At 48.0% G+C, this 24,481-nt stretch overlaps 2 protein-coding genes across 11 annotated transcripts in view; one reads left to right on the top strand and one right to left on the bottom strand.

The window, feature by feature from the left end:
* Nucleotides 1-16,735, top strand: part of LOC102452976 (sodium channel regulatory subunit beta-3) — a 122,039-nt gene extending 105,304 nt beyond the window's left edge. For all 4 annotated transcript variants that reach the window (XM_006116617.4, XM_014570242.3, XM_075909422.1 and 1 more), the window contains 5 exons: nucleotides 4,155-4,318; nucleotides 9,360-9,585; nucleotides 11,132-11,270; nucleotides 12,433-12,519; nucleotides 13,752-16,735. In XM_006116617.4, the coding sequence (XP_006116679.1) occupies nucleotides 4,155-4,318; nucleotides 9,360-9,585; nucleotides 11,132-11,270; nucleotides 12,433-12,496 (593 nt within the window). In that variant the 3' untranslated portion in view covers nucleotides 12,497-12,519; nucleotides 13,752-16,735. The remainder of the gene's footprint in view (nucleotides 1-4,154; nucleotides 4,319-9,359; nucleotides 9,586-11,131; nucleotides 11,271-12,432; nucleotides 12,520-13,751) is intronic.
* Nucleotides 16,736-16,802: 67 nt separating this feature from the next.
* The window catches only part of LOC102453385 (protein Aster-B), a 337,552-nt gene continuing 329,873 nt past the window's right edge, over nucleotides 16,803-24,481 (bottom strand). For all 7 annotated transcript variants that reach the window (XM_075909418.1, XM_075909420.1, XM_075909421.1 and 4 more), the window contains one exon: nucleotides 16,803-24,128. In XM_075909418.1, the coding sequence (XP_075765533.1) occupies nucleotides 24,039-24,128 (90 nt within the window). In that variant the 3' untranslated portion in view covers nucleotides 16,803-24,038. The remainder of the gene's footprint in view (nucleotides 24,129-24,481) is intronic.

Below are 24,481 nucleotides of genomic sequence, written 5' to 3' on the forward strand. Positions count from 1 at the left end.
GCGGTTCTTATGGGGGGGGGGGGGGGGCAGGGAAGTAAATAAACTTCCTGAGTCTCTTCCTCCACTCCAGTCATGAGTGTACAGGCCTCTGTCCTCTCCAACCGCACTGTCTCTTTTCCAGACTGAAACTCAAGCAGCCCTCACTTCACACCACAAGGGATGACCCTAGGTTGAAAGGTACACAGGATGGCTCTGGCCCCTTCCCCCTTGAATACTTGGTGGGGCATCAGGCAGGTCCCTAACAAGCTCAGTAAATGATTTAGGCACCTGATTCACTAGAGACGCTCCTTGCCATGGCTGGTACGCAGAGGTTAGTACCTGGCAGGGGAACACCGTAAGTCAATTTCCTTCTGCCTGCCCAAAGAGCAGGCATGCACCCCAAGACTGACATAAAGGATAGGCTGAGGGCTGCACTTTGTAGCATATTGAGACTGTACCATTTTCATTACACAGTAACTTGCCACACCTGCTATGCGAATTCCTCTGTAGTCCTGTGGTTTGGGTGCTCACCAGCATGTGGATGATGCTAGTTCAACTCACACTCAGCTTGTCCACTCTCTGGTGACAAGCCAGCTAGTGGGTGCTCAGGTCCCCTCAATCTTCTCTAGTTTTGTCTTTAAAGTGCTACCAGACTATTAGTTGTGTTTTAAGTTTTTCCTGTTACAGACTAACTTGGCTGCCCCTCTGAAGTGCCAGTGGCTTTGTTCCACTTTCATTACCTATTCCTGGAGCCACAGCTGTGCAGGCAGCCAGTGGTTGGGGGTGATGCTCAGCATATGGGAGGTTGGGGTTCAATGCCCTTATGCTCTTACTGAGAAGGAATTTGAACCTTTATTGCTTTTCTCTCAACTGAATGACCTTAGTGCTTTGCTGGGAGGAATTCCCACATTCCTGTCAGTCTCTTCTGTTGAAGGGAGGCCACCTTCCTTAAATAGTCATTAGGCCATAGCAAAAGGCCCTGGGTGGTCCAGTGGTTTGGGATGCAATCCCCCCTGGGGGAGAGTACTGTTCAAGCCCCCTTTCCTCTTGAAGAGTGGGGATTTGACCCCTTGAGCATTTCTCAGTGCTGGGCAAGTGGGATGTTGTGGGGGCTCCCTCAGTCCTTTGTGCTGAACGTGGGCCAAGTTCAGGAACCATGACATGGGCATTGGGCCATCTGCTCCATGTGCCTGCTTTGGCAGTGCTGTGGTTGAATACAAACCTTGCTGCTGTAAGGGGCTGGCTCCCATCCCTAGTCGGCTTGTTGTGTGGACACTGGCTCTTCCGTCCTTTACTGTTCGGATGCTCCACTGTAGCTATTTATCAACCAGGGTAAGCTTTCAGTGCCCTCTGTGGGGGGCGGGTTAGGGTGCTTGCGTGCTGTGCTGGTGGCCCTGAATTAAATCCCCACTCATGCTGTCAGGAGGACCTGTGGTGTGAGAGAACAGAGCCCTTGGATCTGGCCAAGAGGCCATTTGCAGGTTCTCTTGCTATTTTTAATTAAAGCTTTGCTGCTGAGCAGTAACCCCCCTCCCCGCCCAGTCCACCATGATCAGTCCCAGCTTGTGTCAGGCACCCCAAGGCACTCCCCCACTCTTTTGAGGGCTGTGATCTGGGGTGGCCACCTTCTGGGGAGAGTCATTGGTGAGCGATCCCTGTGCCCAATCCCCTCCCTTTCCCAAGAAGTCACCGGCCTCTTGAGAAAGAGAGGGGGTCAGGACAAGGATGGCCCACCATGAAGGCCAAACACCTAGGTGGCTAGAGATCCCTGCACAAAGCCCCCTGCAGGTTCAAACCCGGGTCTTCATCCTAACCACTGGACGTAGCTGGGCACCCGCTCCACAACACATTTAACTCAAGTGGAACGGCTTCCCCAGGCAAAGAGTAGGAAGGCACCGTAGGGTGTCAGGTCACGCTATATGGACCAGGGGAGAGTCAAACCCACAGCTTCCTCAGGCCAGAGACACAGCCTAACTGCTGGCCTAACAAGTAAGTCACAGTAACATCCTGGCCCAAGTCATATTTAATTCAAGTGGAACAGCTTGGTGCAGCAAGAAGGGAGGCACCTGCTGTCCTAATGCAGAAGGAGCAGGCCACACATGCCTGGGGAGAATCGAACCCACATGTCCTACACTCCAGTCTGTCAACTAACCACCAGCCTACAGAGGGAATTAGATGACACTGATGCCCAAATACCATGTAATTACAGTGGACCAGCTTCCCCAGGCACGAGGGATGCCAGCCCCATGCCCCCACTGCAGTACCCCAAAGCCTGCTCCGGCTGTTACAGACCCACTCAAACCTTCCTTAGCACCAGAAAGGCAAGACTGGACCCACAACCCAGCCCCGTGGCCAAACCACTGCTCCGCAGAAGGAAGGCTGCCCGGATGCTTGTCATTATTGAACAGGGAAGAGCTTGTCCATGACTCCACAGTGCGGCCCTCCCCACAGCTCCCGCTGCCTCAAACCCTCTGTGAGAGCAGCCCCAGAGCCTGGCCATTGGATTATGCACCCGGGCGTTAGGCTCCCTTCCCCAAATACTGTTTCATTGAAGTTGAACAGCTTTGGTAGCAAGAGCAGGGCTCATAAGACTAGCCCCCTCCCCCACACTGTGGTGCCACAGAAGCACAGCAGAGCCTTGGGCTAGGGGGATCCTGCTTTAACTCCCACCTTGTTGGCATAAACGGGATTTGAACATTCCACACTCAGCCGATCTGTGCAGCCGGACCCCTGGCCCCAAGAGCAATGCCATTGCATGGAACAGCTTCAGCTGGCAAGACTGCAGGTGCTCCTATCACTGCTCTAGGAATTAGGGTGCTCACCTGGCCAGGGGGGGAACCCTCGTCAAATCCCTTCTCACCACTGGACGGGAGAGCGAGGTTAGCAAGAAGCTTGGCCCAAAACACACACGTGGAACAGTGTCCACAAGCAAGAGGGAAGCGATCAGCCCACTACTACCTCCCCCTCCCCCAATGCAGGCACACTCTCCCGGGCTACATGTCACATTCAAATCCACCTCTCCCCACACCCCAAGAGCATAGCCAAGCCCCTGAACTACAGAGAGCATTGTGCCCTTGTGCGTGCCCGAACAGTATTTAATTAATGTGGAACAGCTTCCACAGACCAAAGCAAGGAAGTAACCCATCACCGCGCCCCACAGACTAGGACATGCACCCGGGCTGCTGGAGACGAGACTGGGAGCAGGCAATCAAGCCCACAGCTCTCACACTCTAGGCCTACAGGGGGAGGTGGAGACGTTTGTCAGCCCAAATAATAATTACAATGCAACAGCTGCAAAAGACAATCCCAGACCTCATCTACAGGGAAGAGGATGAAGGTAACAGTCAGCATCATGCTAGTGGCATAAGACTCTAGACAAAGCTGTTCCTGTTGATATTTCCCATTCCTAGGCAGCATGGGTTTACATTGTATCAAGACAGCATTTGATGAGTAGGAGGCTGTAGTGCCTAGCTGCAGAGAAGAGAAGGCTGCCTCATTACAGAGGGAAGTATTTTACACCTGCCAATTTCTGTGTTGACCTAATTGAAAGCCTTTTTGGCTATCATTCACACAGACGCTAAAGCTTACCCAGAAGCCAACTTTGCCTCACTCTAAGCCTCTTGTACTTACATAAAAATTACAAAACCACAAAACTGGAAGCGTTGAGCCTAGTGAATCCTAATGATTGGATTTGGACACAGCATCACTCTGAAACATCCAGATTCATTTAGTGCACAATTGCTCCTGTAGGCTGGATTCAGAGGCAGGTGCAATACAGAGCTCAAGAAGTGCTGTAACAGACCTTCGAGGGGGTAGTATGTTGAACTGTTTGTGCCTGAGAGCAAACGTATTAGGGTGATTCCTTTCTAAAGTAGCACTAAAAGGACTTAAAAATGTGGCAAGGCAGCTGCTGCTGCTAGGAATTTGCCTGCCGCAATCACAGATTATTAATTATTATTAATTATGTATTTACAGAGTTCAGCTTGGAGAAGGAAAGTTTGTAAAATTTGCCAGTTTAGATTTTTATACGTTGTCCATGAGCCGTGGTAATAAAGCAGATGGTTTTCAAGTGAGGTTCATAATACCTCTGTAAAAGACGAGACCTGAATAAAAAAATCTTTTGTTTTCCTCCATCTCGATCTCCAATTGCTGTTATTTTGGCCCAATGGCTTCAGCTGGCATCTGTTCTCCAGTCTGCGTGGAAGTTCCTTCGGAGACGGAGGCTGTGCAAGGAACTCACATGAAGCTGCTCTGTATCTCCTGCATGAAGAGAGAGGAAGTGTCTGCAAGCACTGTGGTGGAATGGTTCTACAAGACTGAAGGGGGGAAAGATGAGCTGGTATGCAGATTTGCTAACCTAATTCATTGCTTCCTTAGCCTTTAGTGTGGGGAAAGTATCCAGCAAATAAGGGATAAGAGGTAAGGGAGGTGAAAAGGCCTGGCAGAGCATTCAAGTTTTTGGTGAAAGTCACACAAGGAAAACAAGAGCAGCAAGTGTAATATGGGTTATATGTGTGTGACATTTTGACTTGATAAAGACAAGAATGTCCAGCGGCCACTCACACAGGCCTGAAAATGACAATGCTCCTTAAGTTATTTAGCCCCACTGCAGTGTTTTCATTTGTATCACACTGTTCCCCCAAAGGTACCAAAGCACTTTACCAACATTGTCTCATAACTGTCTCCCCCGACCATCATTGATCCAGTTGCTTATTTGTCATGCAGCAGCACTCAGAAGGCCTAATGAGTTCCAGACCACATGGTGTAAGGGGATGCACATACCCCAGTATGTGTACATACACACAGCCAGCAGTCCCTTTTCCAAAGAATTTACAGCCTAAATAAACAAGACTGCTGAAAGGAGAGGAGAAAACAGGCACTGAAATATGAACGGACTTGCCCTAGTTCCATGGTTGGTCAGTGGCAGAATGCAAGCCTGCGTTGTGCACTTGTCTACTTGTGTTTTGCGCTACACTACTTACAGGAGAAGGCAGCTGATGTGTTTCCCCCAGGACACAGATCCTAGGCTAGTTCGACCAGGCTGCTGACTGAGCCTGTCAAGCAGCAGCCACAATGCAGGGAACTTGGCTTCTCTCAGACTTCACCGTGTGGCTGCAGAGTAGCAATGCAGACAGTCAAACATGGGTGCAGAGTGGGCAGATAGAAGATTGGAGGATGGACTGAGATGTCTAGAAATAAACTAGTGATAGAAATGTAGCCGTGTTAGTCTGGTGTAGCTGAAACAAAATACAGGACTATGTAGCACTTTAAAGACTAACAAGATGGTTTATTAGGTGATGAGCTTTCGTGGGCCAGACCCACTTCCTCAGATCAAATAGTGGAAGAAAATAGTCACAGCCATATATACCAAAGGATACAATTAAAAAAATGAACAAATATGAAAAGGACAAATCACATTTCAGAACAGAAGGGGGATGCAGGGTGGGGGGGAAAGGAAGGTAAGTGTCTGTGAGTTAATGATATTAGAGGTGGGGAAAGGTAGATGTCTGTGAGCTAATGGTATTAGAGGTGATAATTGGGGAAGCTATCTTTGTAATGGGTAAGGTAGTTCGGGGTCGTTGTTCAGCCCCCCGTGGAGAGTGTCGAATTTTAGCATGAATGCCAGTTCAGAGGATTCCCTTTCAAGTGCAGATTTGAAAGTCTTCTGGAGTAGGATGCATGTGATTAGGTCATTGAGACAGTGTCCTTTCTGGTTGAAATGACAAGCAACTGTTTTTTCTTTGTGATCCTGTCTAATGTCTGTTTTGTGGGCATTGATTCTTTGGCAAAGTGTCTGAGACGTTTGTCCAATGTACATAGCAGACGGACACTTTCGGCACATGATAGCATAGATTATATTTCTGGATGCGCAGAAATAGGTATTCTTGATCTTAAAACTCACTTGGTTAGGCCCAATAATGGTGTCAGCAGAGTGAATATGTGGACAAAGCTGGCAACGGGGTTTGTTGCAAGGGAAAGTACCAGGGTTGGTATTAGTGTGGTATGTCCTGTGGTTGTTGGTAAGAATCATCTTGAGGTTAGGTGGTTGTCTATAGGAGACTATGGGTCTGTCTCCCAGAGCTTCTTGGAGTTTAGTGTCCTGTTCCAGTATAGGCTGTAATTTATTGATAATATGTTGGACAGGTTTAAGTTGGGGGCTGTAGGTGATGACAAATGGTGTTCTATTGTTGGTTTTCTTGGGTCTGTCTTGTAGTAGATGGTTTCTAGGTATTTGTTTGGCTCTTTCAATTTGCTTTTTTATTTCTCCAGGTGGGTAGTTGAGGTTTATACATGCTTGGTAGAGATCCTGAAGTTTCTGGTCTCTGTCAGTGGGATTAGAGCAGATGCGGTTGAATCGAAGGGCTTGGCTATAGATGATGGATCATATGGTGCGTGCTGGATGGGAGCTGGAAGCATTTAGGTAACTGTATGAGCCACCCTCTACAGAAAACCCGCTGAAGCCCCTGTAATTCTAGCCATTGGTTTGACTGAAACCAGGATTTAGTGCTAGACAGCTCTTTCACCCGCTGGTTTAATGATGGTGGCACAGTAACATCCCTGTGAAAGTTACTCCATCATGGGATTTGTGAAGCACTTAGCCGGTCTCTGTGTGCACTTTTGACTTTTGTGTAGGAGGATTTTGGAACAGTCCTTTTGACTGAGTTAAAATAGAGGGATGTGGCAATGATGGATAAGAAGCAACAGATTTTTAGAATGAGTCCTGAGTGTATGCAGTCTTGCATATTTGCATATGTGCATGTGAAGAAGTAAAGTTTTTGTCTCAGCTAGAGAACAGAGCTCATGTTGAGCTTTGATTTGGACAGACCTGGTGACCAACCAGCTAAGTAGGGGTATGTCTACACTAGCTCGTTAATTCAAGCTAGGTGGGCAAATCTGCCAATCAGGCAGTTGGTTCGAACTAAGGGGGATTTAAAAATGGCGGCCAGACGGGAACATGCAAATAAAGCCTGGGATATTTAAATCCCGGGCTTCATTTGCAACTCTGGTTGCCTGATTTGCCTACCTAGCTCGAATTAATGAGCTAGTGTAGACATACCCTAGTAGTTCAGCAGAAAAGGACCTGGGGGTTACAGTGGATGAGAAGCTGGATATGAGTCAACAGTGTGCCCGTGTAGCCAAGAATGCTAATGACATTTTAGGGTGCATTAGGAGGAACATTGCCAGCAGATCCAGAGATGTGATTATTCCCCTTTATTTGGCTCTTGTGAGGCCACATCTGGGCTACATCTAGACTACATCCTTTTTTGGAAAAGGGATGTAAATTAGACGTATCGCAATTGCTAATGAAGTGGGGATTTAAATCTCCCGCGCTTCGTTAGCATAAAAATGGGGATAAGGGATCTTTCGGAAAAGGCTTTATTTTTCGAAAGATCAGCGTCTAGACTGGCGCTTTTCTCTGACAAAGCTCTGTGCCGAAAAAAGCACCAGCCATTTTTATGCTAACGAAGCACGGGATATTTAAATCCCCGCTTCATTAGCAATTGCGATACGTCTAATTTACATCCCTTTTCCGAAAAAGGGATGTAGTCTAGACGTAGCCATGGAGTAGTGTGTCCAGTTCTGGGGCCCCCACTACAAAAAGGATGTGGACACATTGAAGAGGGTCCAGCAGAGGGCAACCAAAATTATTAGGGGGCTGGAGCACATGACTTATGAGGAGAGGCTGAGGGACTTGGGTCTGTTTAGTCTGCAGAAGTGAAGAGTGAGGGGGGATTTGATATTAGCCTTCAAATTCCTGAAGGAAGGTTCCAAAGAGGTTGGAGAGAGGCTGTTCTCAGTAGTGATGGATGGCAGAACAAGGAGCAATGGTCTCAAGTTGTGGTGGGAGAGGTCCAGATTGGATATTAGGGAAAACTATTTCACTAGGAGAGTGGTGAAGTACTGGAATGGGTTACCTAGGGAAGTAGTGGAGTCTCCATCTCTAGAGATTTTTAAGTCTCGGCTTGACAAAGCCCTGGCCGGGTTGATTTAGTTGGGATTGGTCCTGCCTAGGGCAGGGGGCTGGACTTGATGACCTTCTGAGGTCTCTTCCAGCTGTATGGTTCTATGACTCTATGACAACTATAAAGCATAAGAAGGGAATTCAGGATTGGCTTAGCTACTGAGCATGCTAATGAGTGTGATTCAGGGAGTGTTTTAATGGCATGGACTGGTCCTCTACAGACTGGCAAGAGGGTCCACATGCTCTCACCAATCTCCTAAACTACCGCACAGTGTGAGCTTAAATTGCCGACATGCCTGTAGGTGGAGGGGATGAATCTGATTTTTAAACAATTGTCTTTCTTCTTGCATCTGCACTTTGTGGGTGCACAAATTAGTGGCTACAGTTTTGCACCCACAATTATTTGTGGGCACAAGTTAGACATACAAGTACTGCTCTATGGCTGTATCTAGACTGGCCAGTTTTTCCGGAAAATCAGCCGCTTTTCCGGAAAAACTTGCCAGCTGTCTACACTGGCCGCTTGAATTTCCACAAAAGCACTGACTTCCTACTGTAAGAAATCAGTGCTTCTTGAGGAAATACTATGCTGCTCCCGTTAGGGCAAAAGTCCCTTTTGCACAAAACTTTTGCGCAAAAGGGCCAGTGTAGACAGCTCAGATTTGTTTTGCACAAAAAAGCCCCGATCGCGAAAATGGCGATCGGGGCTTTTTTGCGGAAAAGCACGTCTAGATTGGCCACGGACGTTTTCCACAAAAAGTGCTTTTGCGGAAAAGCGTCCTGCCAATCTAGACGCTCTTTTCCGAAAATGCTTTTAACGGAAAACTTTTCCTTTAAAAGCATTTCCGGAAAATCATGCCAGTCTAGACGTAGGCTATGGGTATACCCATTCATCAAAATTATCTCAAGCACCGAACAACTCACGCTCCTAAAGCTGACCGTGTAGAAAGGGAGGCCCAGTTCAGGGCAAGTTGAAGATCAAGCCCCCAGTGCTGATGGCTAGGTGAATAAGTCATTACATTTATCCTTAGCACAGTTTCAATATTCTGTTGCTACACTTGTGTTCAGACCACAATTTCCAGTGCTCTCACACAACTGTGTGTATTTAAATCCATTCCTGATTCTGCCTCTGTTCTGCTTTGGTCTTGGCCAAGTCATTTGGCCTTGCTGTGCCTCATTTTCCCCACCTGTAGAATGGAAACAATTCTGATTGCCCTCTTTGCAAAGTGCTTTCAGACACCCTCCTGAAAAGCACTTTTAAAACAAGCTGCTTCAGCAAGAGAAGTTCTAAACCACCTGCTAGTTGGGAACTGTCAATAGCTAGAAAAGAAATCGCAGGGTGGGGAGTGGAATGGCCCCAGCAAACTGGTAGGTGACTAATGACTCTTTACTTTCCACCCCTCCCCCCATTTGTTTGCAGATCTATGAATACAGAAAAGTTCACCATGAATTTCCAAGCCGCTTCAGTGGCCGGCTACAGTGGAATGGGAGCAAAGACATGCAGGATGTGTCCATCACTGTATTAAATGTGACCTTGAATGACTCGGGGATCTATACCTGTAACGTCACCCGGGAGTTTGACTTTGAGATCCATCGCCCACTCTTCACAAGCTCCAGATTGATCCATCTCACTGTGGTAGAGGAGGGTATGGAGGACTGGTGGCATTGGGTGGGACCTGCCTGGCCACGGCTGTTGCCCACCAGACAATGCTCTTTTTAGTGGTATCTCTAGGGGGGGGATGCCGCCAACTAAGTTTCTGTGCAAATACTTCCCCAGCCACACTCTTCCGTCTGGTTTGTCACAGGCGGATGCGAAAGCCTGCAGCGCTTGTGCTGGCTGTATGCCCAGTTTGGGAGCTCAGAAATGTGTCCCCCGAAAGCTGGGCTCAGCCAGCAGCTCTTGGACAAGGGACCAGCTAGTGAAATATGTTGTACAAAGCAAAGCACAATGGGCTTCCTGTTTTTCAGCTCATTCCAGGCGCTATTCCCTAGTGGCACTCAGTGCTCACTTCTCGGGGGTGATTTCCTCTACTCTTCCGTCTCCATTTCTTTCCACCTCTAGCTGCACATTACTACACCTGCATTTCCCACTCCCTGCTTACCCTGAAAGGCTGGCCATCCTAAGTCAGTAGGTATGCCTGTGGTGAGCCTGCTGCGGCCTGCTCCCCTCCCCCATGCCTCTCACGCACTGGTGCCCTGCACTTACCTGCTCCTCCCTCCTCCCAGCACTTTCAGAATCAGCTGATGCGTGGCCATTCAATCTCTGTGTGGAAGGAGGAGACGTGGGGACAGAGTGTGAAAGGCCTGGTGGAAAGGGGCAGAGAGGGGGTGCACAGGATCCAGGTAGAAGCCCAACAGGATGCATATTTCCCACCACTTTCAATCTTGCAGCCCACTGAGATGAAGGGGGGCCCCTCACTAGTCTTGGTTGCTGAGGTTTGCTGTTGCTGACTTCAGTGGGCCAAGATTTCCACCCCATATCTGTCCTGATTGTGAATCTCTTTCCCTTCTCCCTACAAGTCCTGCTGCCCACCATTGAAAGCATTTTGATCTTGTGTAAATTTCTGAGAGTCCCCTCAAGCTGGAGCGGACTTCTAGCCATGCACCAGGGATTAGGAAAATAGAGCACACAACAATATCAGCCTCCAGGCTAAGCTAGGTTCAAACGGGGATGCACGTTTGTGCAGGTGCATGCTCTGAGAACAGAACTGGAGTTAGTGGCAAGCTTGAGGACATGTCCGTTTTATTTCCATGAGCGTGCACGGTGAAACAGCTGATGAGAGATTCCCCCCCTCTCAGACCAGGCTGAGATTCTTCCTCCACTTCTGGCAGCTGGTTTGGGGATAGGAGCAGAAAACTTCAGCTCAGGTACTGCAGTTCAAGATGGCATGCAGCTGCATTGGCAGGCTCTGTTCTTCACTTAGCCACAGCCTCTTAAGCTGCTTCAGAGCTATTCACTCAAATGGCAGTTCAGACGCTGCCTCCATTTTCAGCAGCAGACTCAGCCTGCTGGCCTTAGTTCCAATAAGAGGTGCTTAAGTAACCCTACAATCCTGTATCTTCTGATGCTCAATCTTGCAGGTAACATCAGCTGACTGAAAACAGGAGCAGGCCAGTTCTTTTAGAACCTGTTTTGCACTGGACAATCTTCTAAAAGATCAGTCATGTATTTCAATTCTGTTTCCCCAACAGCTGGAGAAGATTTCACGTCAGTCATCTCTGAAATTATGATGTACATTCTTCTGGTCTTCCTTACTTTGTGGCTGCTGATAGAAATGGTCTATTGCTACAGGAAGGTCTCCAAAGCAGAGGAGACTGTCCAGGAAAATGCGTAAGTAAAAATCTTACAGATCTTTGTGTGAGTGAGCGTCTCGCAGCAGAAATTACTGGCTGTAGTTGAGAGGGTTCATCAAGGGATCTGGTCACCATTAAAAGCATTTAAATCTTACATTCATTTCTGTTGCCGCATCTCAGAATCCTCATGGCATGTAGCAAGACTGAGTCTCTCCTGAAAGAGGCCGTACTGTAAGTTAGCAAGGCCCATGTTACAATTCAGAGTGAACACATGTTGGCCAAGTTGCAGTGACTGCGGTATCATAAGGCATCTTGTCCGAAGAGTGTAGGTCTTCCCAGGACCTACCTACAATATGCTGTACTTAGGATCATAAACATCACACATTGTTTTTAAAGAAGATTGAGGTAGTTCAAGCTTTAGACACCTGGGCACGTCTAGACTGGCATGATTTTCCGCAAATGCTCTTAACGGAAAAGTTTTCCGTTAAAAGCATTTGCGGAAAAGAGCGTCTAGATTGGCACGGACGCTTTTCCGCAAAAGCACTTTTTGCGGAAAAGCGTCCATGCCAATCTAGACGCGCTTTTCCGCAAAAAATCCCCGATTGCGAAAATGGCAATCGGGGCTTTTTTGTGGAAAACAAATCTGAGCTGTCTACACTGGCCCTTTTGCAGAAAAGTTTTGCGCAAAAGGACTTTTGCCCGAACGGGAGCAGCATAGTATTTCCGCAAGAAGCACTGATTTCAGACAGTAGGAAGTCAGTGTTCTTGTGGAAATTCAAGCGGCCAGTGTAGACAGCTGGCAAGTTTTTTCCAGTCTAGAGACAGCCCTGGAGATTATTCCACACTGTATGTTTCTCTCCTTATATATATGTCAGAGAAAAAGGCCCTTTGTGTGCAGCGGGAGTGGGGAGAAAATATTCCTATGACTATCCTGGTTCCAACTCCCCACCTATCCATGAGGAAGGAGCACACCTAAAACATTTTCTGGGGTGTTGCCCTGCAATTTCCTCAGCCAAGGGCAGGTAAGGGCTGACATGTCAAGAGGTGCCAAGTTACAGGCGCTTGGTGTTTCTGAAAACCAGGAGGTCGGTGGCAACTCTCAACAGATCCTCCCTGTGAAGCAGCTCAGCGTATGCTTGCTGCTACCATCTCCCTGGGCTTCCTTTGGCCTGTGGTGATCGCTCTTCTTCCATCTGTAGGACTGATTACCTCGCCATTCCCTCGGAAAACAAGGAAAACTGCGCTGTGCCTGTGGAGGAGTAGCCAAGGCTGTGACCTGCAATAAGGTACGCAAGCTTGATACACAACCAGGGTTTGGCTAGTGCCTGGTGCACGTGCCGATTCTGCTCCCCGAATTGTGGAGCAGCCTAAAACCACTAGGGAGTGGTGCAGTAAAACGAGGCTATGTCGTTCGGACAAAAGGCTTGAGACCTAGGCGTGGGCATCTACGTACCCCAGGCTTGCGTTGTAGCTGACACTTCCGCCACAGCACTGGAAGCAGCTAAGCATGTACAGACTGTGGGTGCATTTAGATTATTCTTAAAACCTGAATAGCAAAAAACCTGGCCTTGTGCTGCCAGGAACGTATTTATCATAGGCACTGATGTGGCCCACAGTAGCTCAGCTCTTAATGGATTTCTCCTCACAAACGCCAGGGACGTGGGGCAGGCCTATTATTACTGCGTTACCGATTGAAAACAGAAGCCGAAAGAGCAAGAATTGTTTTGTGCTTTTGCGCAAGGGTGTCTATGGCAGCGTGGATGCTCTCTTGCAAGAAAGCTCTGATGGCCATTTTAGCCATAGGGGTTTCTTGCACAAGAAATTCATGTTGCCTGTCTACACTGCCTTCTTTAGGAAGAGCTCTTGCGCAAGAAGGCTTATTCCTCGTGGGGAGAGGGATAATGCTTCTGGAAGAAGCCTTGTTTTCCAACACTGTAAATTTATTTGTGCAAGAACATGCGTGCAGTGTAGATGCTCTGCAAGTTTTTGCGTAAGATTGGCTGTTCTTGTGCAAAAAGCCTGCAGAGTAGACGTAGCCAGAGTCTGTAGTAAAGCAGGGAGTCAAACCTGGTTTCTCCATGGCAGAGCTGCTTAGCCATTTTCCAATGAAACCTCATTGAAGCTGAGCCTCTAAGGGATGGCATGTGCCTTGTTCCGAAGTAGCCTGGAGATCTCTGCCACTAAGTGAAACTGGCATTCATGATCCTTTGACCTGTTTCAGGAACACCCTCTTTTGGTGTTTCTGAAACAGAATTTCCAAGTCTCCTGTTTGCTGGGAAATGTTGGTCTCTCTGTTCGCATTCTCAGTCAGGAAAAAACCCAGAATTTATCATTTCAGATACAGGACTCAAAGTTTAGAACTTCTCTGCATTTGATTGCATGGACTGTTGCATTTTTAACAATGCAGCCTCTCAGGTGCTGGAAGCAGAAATAATATCAGTTACCAGTGCATACAAAACTATGCTTCGGATAAGGAAGTATTACTCACAAGGTGGGGGTGGGCTTCTGTTCCTTACAGGGACTCTGAAGTTGGAAGGATCAACTCACTCCAGCCAGGTTTGGGAGAACTCTATGGCTCCGGGAGGAAATAAGGGAAGGTGTAAATTCTCTTCCATTTGCCTTGGACATTGCACAGCCTTGACTTCGGCTCCAGGACTCCATTTGCTAACGGATTCTCCTTTGAAGCATGTTGAGCCAAGAAGGCTGGGGTATGGGTAGCACTGCTCCTCCCTACGTTTTGCTCCCACTGTCATTTAATGGTCTTGTAAATACTAGTATCATTTATCAACCCTCACCATGTTTCTTTGCAAAATATGTTAATTTGACATTGCTGTGCTCAGGGTGCTGTTGCATTATCCTGACACACATGGTCATCCGCAAGGTCATTTTAGCATGGTGCTCAACCTTTTGAGAGAACCTGAGCAGTCACTTTAATTATTAAAAAGATACCGTAACTCGGCACCACCCAATGCTTGCTGTCTCCCATTCCAATGCTTGCTCCCCATGCTGCCCTGGACTTTAGGCTGCTGTTGCAAACATAAGACAAGATTTGGGGAAGCAGAAGGTTCACAGCAGCTTAGAGCTACACAAAAATGTACGCTAACGCTCAGCATGCAGAGAATTAGTAGGCAGCAATCCACAGTGCACTAGCTTGATGTGCACCCCCGCTCCTGCATACAAGTTCCATGGGGTGCTTTAACCTACTACAGAACACTTGTTACATGGTAGCAGGGGTCACGCAGCATGTGGCAACCTAGTGCAATGTAGATTTATAGCCCAGCTTGCTGTATACTAACCCTGTATAGTCATGCCCTTAAGCTGTACCACTGCTAGTTTGGGATTCCCTTCCTATAAGCTGCGACAATTCCAAGAAGTGATGTCTGTTTCACTTGGCGACCACTTGTCTCCATTAGCTTTGTTCTGTTGACGTACGCCACAGGTAGTGTTTGCTTATCATGGAAATAACCTGTATCAATGAGTGTCTTGCAACAACCACAGGAAAGCAGCCCTGAGAGATACTCCTATTTGAGGACACTTTGCTAATTTAAGGAAGAGAGTAAAAGGCCGGAGCCCCTGAAGGGAGGAGAGAGAGTCTGCTTTAGGTAAGCAAGCAAATGGACCGGACTGCTGATTCCCACATGGGGACATGAGGAGGTGGCACTGGAATTTGTGGAGCTTTTTATAACTAACTAAAAATTCCTGGCGGGACAGTTGCACCACCTAGAGGCAAACCGTGATGCTTTTCTCCCCTAGCCATTAATAACGCATTATTATTTCCTGTGATAATTAGTCACGATGAATACTCGGCGTTAGTCTGATGTGACTCATTATTGCAGAGCAATTCTCTTGTAAATTAAGTGACACTTATATAGTACTAACACTGTGTATAAAGAGTTGCAGATACAGTGTCAAGGGGGGCATGGGGCCTTTATTAAAACATTTCAGCACGGTGATGGAGGTTTCCCATGTAGAGGAGCATTAATCTTAGAATCGGAGATTACTGGGGCAACTATTTGTATGTAGAAGTGGCACATGCAAGTGAGATGCTGCTGAATGCTGTTTTTCAGGAAATAGGAGTTTTTGCTTCGAAGAGATACTGTGATAGCTACAGTGCCTCTTATACAGCTTGCAAGAGTTAAATGCACCTGCCACAGGGATTCTTTGCTCCCAAATAAATAGACAAAGCACTCACTAACCCAGGCATGCCTTCTGCATACGGAATTCCTCTACTTTGGTAGGCATAAATCACAGAGTGCACAAATCCCTCGGATGTGAGCTGAAGTTAGACAGGCCCAAACCAGAATTCCTTGGTGGTGGTTATTCAGAGACCCAACCAGGATCAGAAGCTGCAGACTATCCTGATTTTTTTTTGTAACTCTAAACCCCAGTTCCAAACAGACCTGACCCATAGGCTATGTCTACACTGGCAGCTTCTTGCACAAGAACAACTGTTCTTGCACAAAAACTTGCCTGCTGTCTACATGGCACAAGCGTTCTTGTGCAAGTAAATTTACAGTACAGCGTTGTAAAACAGGGCTTCTTCCAGAAGAGTTATTCCTCTCCCCACAAGGAATAAGCCCTGTTGCGCAAGAGCTCTTCCACAAGAGGGCAGTGTAGGCAGGTAACATGAATTTCTTGTGCAAGAAGCCCCTATGGTTAAAATGGCCATCAGAGCTTTCTTGAGCAAGAGAGCAACCACACTGCCATGGATGCTCTTGCACAAAAGCACATGGCAGTGTGGACGCGCTCTTGTGGAAGATTTTTTGCACAAGAAATCTTCCGCAAAAGAGTTCTTGCACAAGAAGCCTCCAGTGTAGACGTAGCCATAGTGTGTTTGAAGCTGGCTTCCAGTCATACAGCTTGGGCCCATCTACAGATTAAGCATGTACCATCAGCAATGCTTTAGATTATGCACTGGTTTGTTAGAATCCAGTATTTAAAATGGAGGAAGAATCCTCCCTTTCAGTTATGTTGGAGATCTTCATTTTTCCTAGGCCAGTTTATTCAACCGCAAATGCTAGGGGAGGAATACTAACTCTCAATCCACAGCAGTAGAGGCTAGAGCAGAGGAAGCCATAAATCCAGGATTCCATGCTTGACTGTGACATTCAGTTGGCCAGTCATTTAACCTGCTCAATAGTTAAAGCACCTTGACGTGCTTCTTAGAGTAAATGAAGGGTCACATTTTATTCTTCCTTCTTTCTGATTTTTTCCAACTAACCAGCTGTTTGTGTGTGTGTGTGTGTGTGTCTTTCAGCTTCTACTAACCCTGTAATTTATGAAGTGATCCTACAGAGAGACTCCCCTACTCTCTTTTGGGTAGGGGGAACCTATGTGTTGAGAGAGCTGCATTAGGACTCCCTATCTTGTGACAGAAAAGTGTGGGGGGGGGGGGAGGGGGGGGAGATGGACCTGCCCCAAGGCATTGTTAAAGATAGTCAATCTTGTGGGAAGATCTTCCCCACACATGTCAGGAAAGAATCCTCTCTGTATATGTAGAAGTATCAAGAGAGACTTAGAATTAGGTAGCACAATAAAACAAATGAAGCACTCAACTCAAAAGTCACTGTCATTTGTTCAATACTTTTTTTATTCATAATGTATTTTCCATTGTTCTAGCTACTTTACATTGAGATTTGGCTGTGTAGCCTTTATAATTCCTAGTTTCCTAGCAGGTAAGTGTCTTTTTTTAAATCACACCTTGCGCACAGCGCAAAGTTTATGACAGTTACAGAGCCAAACAACGCCTCAAAACACAACTGCTGTTCCCTCTGCCTTTGGTCCAGCCCCAGAGTTTGTGTTTCCACCACAGACCATTCAAAAAGGCAGGTGAGCCCTAGCGTGTATCGCTCCCTCCCAGTTTAGTGTCACTACTCAGTGGGGATCTGCCCACCTTGGGGGGGATGATCTTGCAACCCACTCCTATTGATGTGAGTAAATCCTTACTCAATGGGATTATTTGCAAGAGTAAGGATTACTCACCTGAATCAGGGTTGCAGGACACAGGCCTGTATGAGGTGGAAGGACAGTCCAGGGATGTAGCAGCACTACTCAGCCATGGAGTATTTGAGGGTCGGAGCTGTGGGGAAAACAATGCATTGCAACCTGCTGGGAACACTGCAAAAGTGTCGTTAATGTCCAGTCCCAAGAGCGCAGGTTGGTGCTTCCGTGTTTGTTCTGTTAGAGGGGGAAGGAGACGTGGGCTCCCAAGCCATCTTGGAGAGGAACGATGCTGATGTGGCACAAGCTCCGTCCTTTTGTTGGCTACAGCTGCCGGTTCTTGGCAGCCGCCACCAGTCTCCCACCTTCTAGTGCCGCGGGGGCAGTTTAGACTGAGCTTGGAAACAAAACCTGCCCGAGCAGCTCTGGACGCTGCGTTTTTCTAACTCACAGGCTGCCGGCCCTTTAATGTTAGCAATGAAACTGACCAAAATGAGTGAGGTAACAAAAATTGTCAGAGGTGGAGGAGCCCCCCTGAGCCATGTGCAAATATAATCCCTTCGCCAGAAGGAAAGTCCTTTCCCCACCAAAATAAATCACATTCATTTCCTAGCATAACACAAACTGCTGCAAAGAAGGACAAGCAGAGACAGTGTCAGGTCGGTCCAGCTTAGACAGAGGGAGACCGGGATACCAAAGAGGTGATTGTCCTGCAGCAGAGAGGTGTGGGAAGGGAGAAAACGGAGCCATGCAAACACAGGAGCTGCAGAATGCGTTTTGGGGGCCAGTTCTCCTCGTATAGCTACGGGAATGCTCAGCTATGCCGAGCAAGTGGAGGAGGAAAGTAACACACGATTTTGGCTGGTTTGCACATCTAGAAACAAGCATGTTATGGCACAAAAGAGATTCATTCACCTGTGCTTTAGAAACTGCAAGCAGAGAGAGCAGCGACTGAGCAGACAGGGAGTGAATGTTCAGTGTTGTTCTCTCCTGCAAACAGCACATCACGGTGGCCATTTCTCAGACTGGTTATTCCAGACCCTTGGGTCTAGCCCTTTCCACCCAGAGCATCTTTAAACAGGAACACAGAGGTAATTTCACAACAATGCCCTCATGCGTCTCAAGACCTCAAGCCAGGTTCTGTTCTACCAACCAAAAGACCCTCAGTGGCAGGAGAACAGTCTAACGACTTGCAAACTGCAAGGTGCAGCTGTGCTGAAATAAGTGAAGCCCCCAGAGGATGCATGGAAGTCGGAGGGGGAGGAAGAGCAGCTTTGCTGACAAAAATATACAGCAAAATTCTACAGGAACAAGGCCAGAACAGTGCATGTAGCACAGCGGCTGCCAGGAGCAAGGCCCTCCCTCTAGGGTACTGAAGTATTCTTTGGAGAAGGTTGGTTCTCGTGGCAGGCGTGTGAGCTACAGAGCCATCATCTCCTGTCAAACTGCAGTATTTAACCAAAAGCTCTGGTGCTCAGACATGGTATAAATATATCATCTGCCTAGAACTCAACCGAGAAGACTCCAGTCATCTTGAATCTGTACCTCCTAGGTGGACTACTCACTCTCAGGCTGTGTAGACAGGGAGAATCTGTTTTGGATGATCCTCAAAAAGGCAGAGGGCAGAGCTGATTTCCCCTGAGGTGGCTCTACTCTCACTCAGCTTATCCAGCAAGGGCATTGGGGGGAAGGTAAAAGACACCAGCTGAAGTGCTCAACACTAACCTCTATTTAACAGGTGGTTGGTGAGACAAGCATTGGCCGTTTGAGCTTTGAGATGGATTTGGGGAAAAGCGATTTCCTCCAATTCCATGTGCCAGTGGCAAATGATGAAAAGGCCACAGTCTGTCCTGCTCCACTCTGGAACTGCTAGCTGCATGACAGGTGATGGGAGTCCAGACTCTGGAATGTAAAGCTACCGTGAAGAGGAAAGGACTCCGAGTGCCCTGTTCCCAGGTACCTGTAGGAAAGGAATCCTCTCCATTCTAATGCCCAGAAACGTAGCCTGAGGGGGCCACTGTATCCGATGATCACCCTCTCTGTGCCTTGGCATCACAGCACACGTCTGTTCTGAGGAGCACGCACGGGAGGGAGTGGAAAGCAATGCGGTAACCGTTTGTTACAGGCGCGGACATGCTACTGTGCAGCATGTTTCTAACCTCTGCTGGAAGCCTGAGAGAAGCTGTTCTTCGGAGAGTTCATGCCCAACTCAACACACTCCAGCAGTTGAGGGATGCTAAGGTAGGCAGTCAGTCTCGTAGATGGTTACTTGACCCATACCTGGCTCAGTCACTACTTTCATTCCAATGGGTGGCTGGACCTTCCTCTTTACCCCAATGGAAAACACTGCAGACACGTCACAAAATGTCTTGCAGTGCTCAGCAGCCAATTGAGGTAATGGTTTGAACCAGTTATCCATTTGGAAGAGACAACTCCACGCGCTCCTCTATAAAATAGTAGGTTATGAAAATTAGTGATTTGACAGCTAAATGTGCACGTGAAGAGGAGATATTGGGCCAAACTGTCCCCTTTTACACCAAATAAATCTCTGAATCCATGGACTAGCCTGACTCTAAATGAGAGAAGAATTTGGCTTACAGTGTTCCCACTAATGCCAAAGTTTTAAAATGAGTCTGAGTATTCGCCTGCCCCTCTTTCATTCCTAGCTCATCACCCCCAGTTCTCCCAGACCTGAATTGCACATTTACCCCCAGATAATGTCTGTTTGACAAATGAACAAGTCTTGAGTTTATGTAACTGGGAGCCAGTTTTCAAACACAGGCACTGTATGGACACTACAGCCCCAAATACCCATTTTCAGTAAAGCACCAATGGGCAGAATGTAGGTACCTAACTGAGGCAGCCAAATTTGAAAACCAGGCTTAGCAAGGAAACTTCTTTTTTCTCCACATATGGAAAGATTAGAACCGAGAATCGGTGTCCCAGATGATCTACCCTTCTATCCCTCCCCCCAGTACTGCAGAATCTCAGCACTATTTAGGCCATTGGCTGTTTCCATTTGTTTGAGTAGATTATATTGTGCTGGTGCTTTAGCTGCAGCACAAAGGGGAGTGATGTGGAGAGAGAGACCCTTTACACATCTATTTCACAACTGCTCAGACACCAGAAATCAAGCCAAACCGTTCTCCTTGACTGGCGACTCACAATGGAAGGATGAGGGCCTGGCACAAGCAGAGTACCAATAAAGACTACGATTTCTCCCCCACAGGTCAGCAGGACAATAAATGTGTCTGCTCATGTTTTCAGGCTTGGTCAAAAAGGGCAAGCCTCAGAGATAAGAGCCAGAGTGAAAACTAACCGTCACCTCAGCTGGACTTGCAGTATCTTCCCTTCCGTTTATCTCTGTTTTACCACTAGGAACCTCTGCTCGATTATATACATTACACTGCAATAGGGTTTAGGTACCTAACTCTCTCAGGCTCTTTTTATCCCAGACAGTCTGAATTCTGGGTCCTTATACACATCAAATAATCTCTTTCAACCCCCTGTGCAGGAGGCAAAGAAATGGGGGTGTTTCTTCACAGCATGTGGGGCAGAGAAGCAAGGGGTGAGGCTCTGAGTTAAAAAGCCTAGATAAGCGGAGCTAAGAGAGGGCACAGGTACAAGCAGCTGAAAGCCAGAGAGGAATTATTGCCAGTGGCCAGGAAAAGCTTCCTGATACTAAAGGCTTTTTCTCCATGTATAGCTGCACTGATTTTGTTAAACCAGTGACACTGCATGTGTGGACACTCCTAAGGGCTTAGCTCGTACATTTACAGGCTTAAGGTACACCTGTCAGTATGAGTTCATAATGGGTTATGAATGGGCACAGTCGTTTGCAGCTGTTTAAATGAAGCAGCACAAGTTTGTGTAGGCCTATGATCTGCTGGACAGAATTAACTCTTCAAGGGCACTTGCACAAAACACTAGTACGTGTACTGCTGGGGCATGGGGTAGATTAGATGGGCAGATCTCTAAGTGGCTGTAGGAGACACTGACAGACCTGTGACTATGAGAAACAAACCTGGAATGCTACCATTTATCTCTGGCCTTCACAGCTGGGGCAGGTTCCTGTCCTTCCAAGCAGGATAAATCTATCTCTGCATGCAGCCAGTGTGCTAGAGTACAGCTACTGCAGCTTCACCTCCTGGATCTGAATGAACTTGCATTAGGAGTGTCCCAAGGGCATATTTAAGACAGAAGCCCCCAGATTCTCCACTCTTCTTTGGAGTGAAACCTTGGAAAAGGGGGGCAGTTAAGCTAGACCCGTAACAACCTTCGCCAGATTCCTGGAACCCACCAATGAGTCTGGGCTCGTCCGTACTTAGAACAGCAGTGGAACACAAGCCCATTCTCATCACAGCAGACAATCCCACCCAATTTCCAGGGTTGGTCCCTTTTTTCCTCAGTGCTAGGGGCTTAGGTTGCTCTACATCGCTAATTTCAGCAGCAGCGCCTGGCTCTGGCAGAAATGCCAGGGAGATGTGCAGTACTAAGCAGTGTTAAGTTAAATAAATACGCATAAATACAATAAATTAAATAAAGTAGAACATTCGCTAGGTTCCTGGGCATGTTTTGGCCACAGTCCTTTGACTTTTCTTGCTCCCCCTTCCCCTCCTCTTGGAGCGGTAGTCTGCTAACACTTTGAATTTGCAGTAGCTCCCCAGCCAAACTAGCCAGCTAGTGCATTGTTGCAAGAAGTGTATTGATAAATGGCTTAGTGCTTAAACTCCTTCTAGATGTTTTCCCCCAGCTGTGTAGGCCATATGGCACAAGACTGGCCTGTCGCTCACCTTGCTCTTTCAGTACATGCAAAAGCTAGAGATGAAACCCACCTGGCAGATCGTCCAGTACTCAATACTGCCCCGTGCCAGGCGATCTCACCTGCTTCAAAAATCCTTCCAGAGACAGGGGCAGTGGAGATAGAGGGTTCACAGACCAACTAATCCACCTGCTAAGGCATGTTAGTCACCACCACAATCCCCCTTTATCCTTTCACTGCACAAAGGGATGTGCCGTTGTCAGAGCTTCTTCCTGAGAGCTGCTGAGCCCCTCTGTGACTCGGTTTCCTCCTCTGTAACTAAGGACATAGCACACCATAAAGGCAGAGTATCATTGTGATGTCAGTGGGACTTGTGGGACCTCAGGATCAGGCTTTCACCATGCTGGGTTCCCATTTGTGTGGTGTGTCCAATAATAACTCTTACGCCATCACCCCCCGCGTCTCATCTCCCATCACTGGAGCTCGCTCCCAGGCCACTGGCTCAAGAATGGAATTTTTGAAGACCCAAAAATGGAATTTTTGAAGACTGCACCTCATCCCTCTCTGCTCCAAGGTAAAACATGCCTGTCTAGTGTGGGAGTCCAACCCTAGACAGACATCTCACCAGCTACCCAGCTAACATGCTGAGCCTAGTACATTGCACACCACAGCCCTGGGGCGTCCTCGCCTGGCCTCTGCTAGGTTAAAATGCCCAATCGTTACACATTCATCATTTTGTATTAACTTAACAAAATAAATAGACCTGCGACATTTACACGTCACCCCACCTCTGCAGCCAGAGCCCTGCGGTTGACACTACTCTGAGCCCCTGTTTCCTTCTCCACAAAGCAGCAGGAAACTCACTAAAACGTCCCCTGCTTACAGGCCTCTAGGAATGGCAGTTACCTGTGCGGCTGGTCTTTTCTTCCATCCCCCTTCCAGACCCTCCCAGGACCAGCCACGCAATGAAGGGGAGGGGGTGGCTTCCCGATAAGCCACCTGCTTAACTGCGACTGTGGTTTTTTGTGAAAGGAAGCTGCTTCCTCTTCGAGTGGCGTTCCACCAGAGGCGAGATGGAGGGAGAAGATCCTGGCACATGCCAAATGCCCTCTCCTAGCCCACTACTTGTTTGCTGTTGTTGACAAGAGGAGGTTTTAAAAATAGTGAATAAGACAAAAAATAGGGATTATATCCAGTCAGAGCCATTGGACTTCACCCCCCCGCCAGGCGAGAAGGGAAGACAGAAAGCCCTTTCAGCACAGCTGCAGGTCCTGAGCACAGAGGCGGGCTTATTGACAGGGACACACACTCAAGATGCGCTGAGGAACACAGAGCATGTAAAGGGGACGCTGTCGAGTGAAAACTACCCAACGGGTTACATTCACTGACTTCAATGGGACACGCCAGGGTCCGGGATTAGACGTCAGTGGCCCTTCGACTCTGCCGTTGAGCTTCTCGTAACAGACAGTGAAATGTTTCATTGAGAAAATGTGGTTCAGTTTCTGGGCTCGACTCAGCACAGTTAGGCTGGGCAGCTTCCCGGCACACTGCGCCCCGCCACGGCGTTCTAGCAGATGGCGCGGGACAAAGCCCATTCGCTACTTAACCAGAGTAGCGTCCTAGAGAATTCTCCTGGCTCAAAGCCTGCTCAGTTCAGTAGGGACCGATGTCTCCTAGCAAAATCCCCTTTGTCCTCAATGGAGCAGGGTAAAGTCAACAGTATCCCCTTTAAATACCTGTTCGACATGCAGGGAGCCGCAGGTGGGTGGGTTCTTCCCTTTAAAACAGACAGACAGACAGACAGCCAGGAATGCACAGAAGAGAGGCGGGTGGGGACAGGTAAACGCGAGCTGCACTCTCCCGGACAGTGCCTCAGTGCTAGGAAAGCACAGCCCGCCCTGCGCACACCGTCCTACCCCAGCGACACTCCAGTTCAGCCAGTGTTGGAGGTCAGCACCCACTCTCCTCCTTAGTACATAGGCTTTTTTTCCTCTTTTAAAATCTGTATATAATATATATATATTTATATTCTGTATATATATATTTATATGGTCTATATACACGTATTGCACACAATCCTCTGGCCTCCTCTGTTCGCCCCTATTAGTGGAAATGCTTCCGTTTCTCCTCTGGTTCCGACCCATAGTCGCGTGACCCGATGCCGTTCTGAAGGTTTACTAGGGAATCCTTCATCTGCAAGACAAAAGCCACCCTAAGTGTCTCACTGATATAAAGCCTGGGAGGTGCTGGGGCTTCAAACATCGCCCCCCCCCCCAATGTCCCCCGCCACAGCACACACAGGCCTGTGCAAAGTGATCAGTTGCATCCCTGGACTTGGGCAAGAGTCCCTGGGCTGGAAGTGGCAGGGAGCGAGCTGCACGCCCAGACAGGCAGATGGAGCACAGTGACACCTAGGGCCTAGGGTTCTGACAGACGCATGTTGTTAAAGGGACAGTGGAAGAAAATGCAAAGTCTGTACTGACAGGGTGGCCGACAGAATTGGCAGGCACCTGAGCCAAGTGGCGGGTGGGTGGCTCTGCCCTCCC

This window comes from Pelodiscus sinensis, chromosome 26 (genome assembly GCF_049634645.1).
Source record: "Pelodiscus sinensis isolate JC-2024 chromosome 26, ASM4963464v1, whole genome shotgun sequence".
NCBI lineage: Eukaryota > Metazoa > Chordata > Testudines > Trionychidae > Pelodiscus > Pelodiscus sinensis.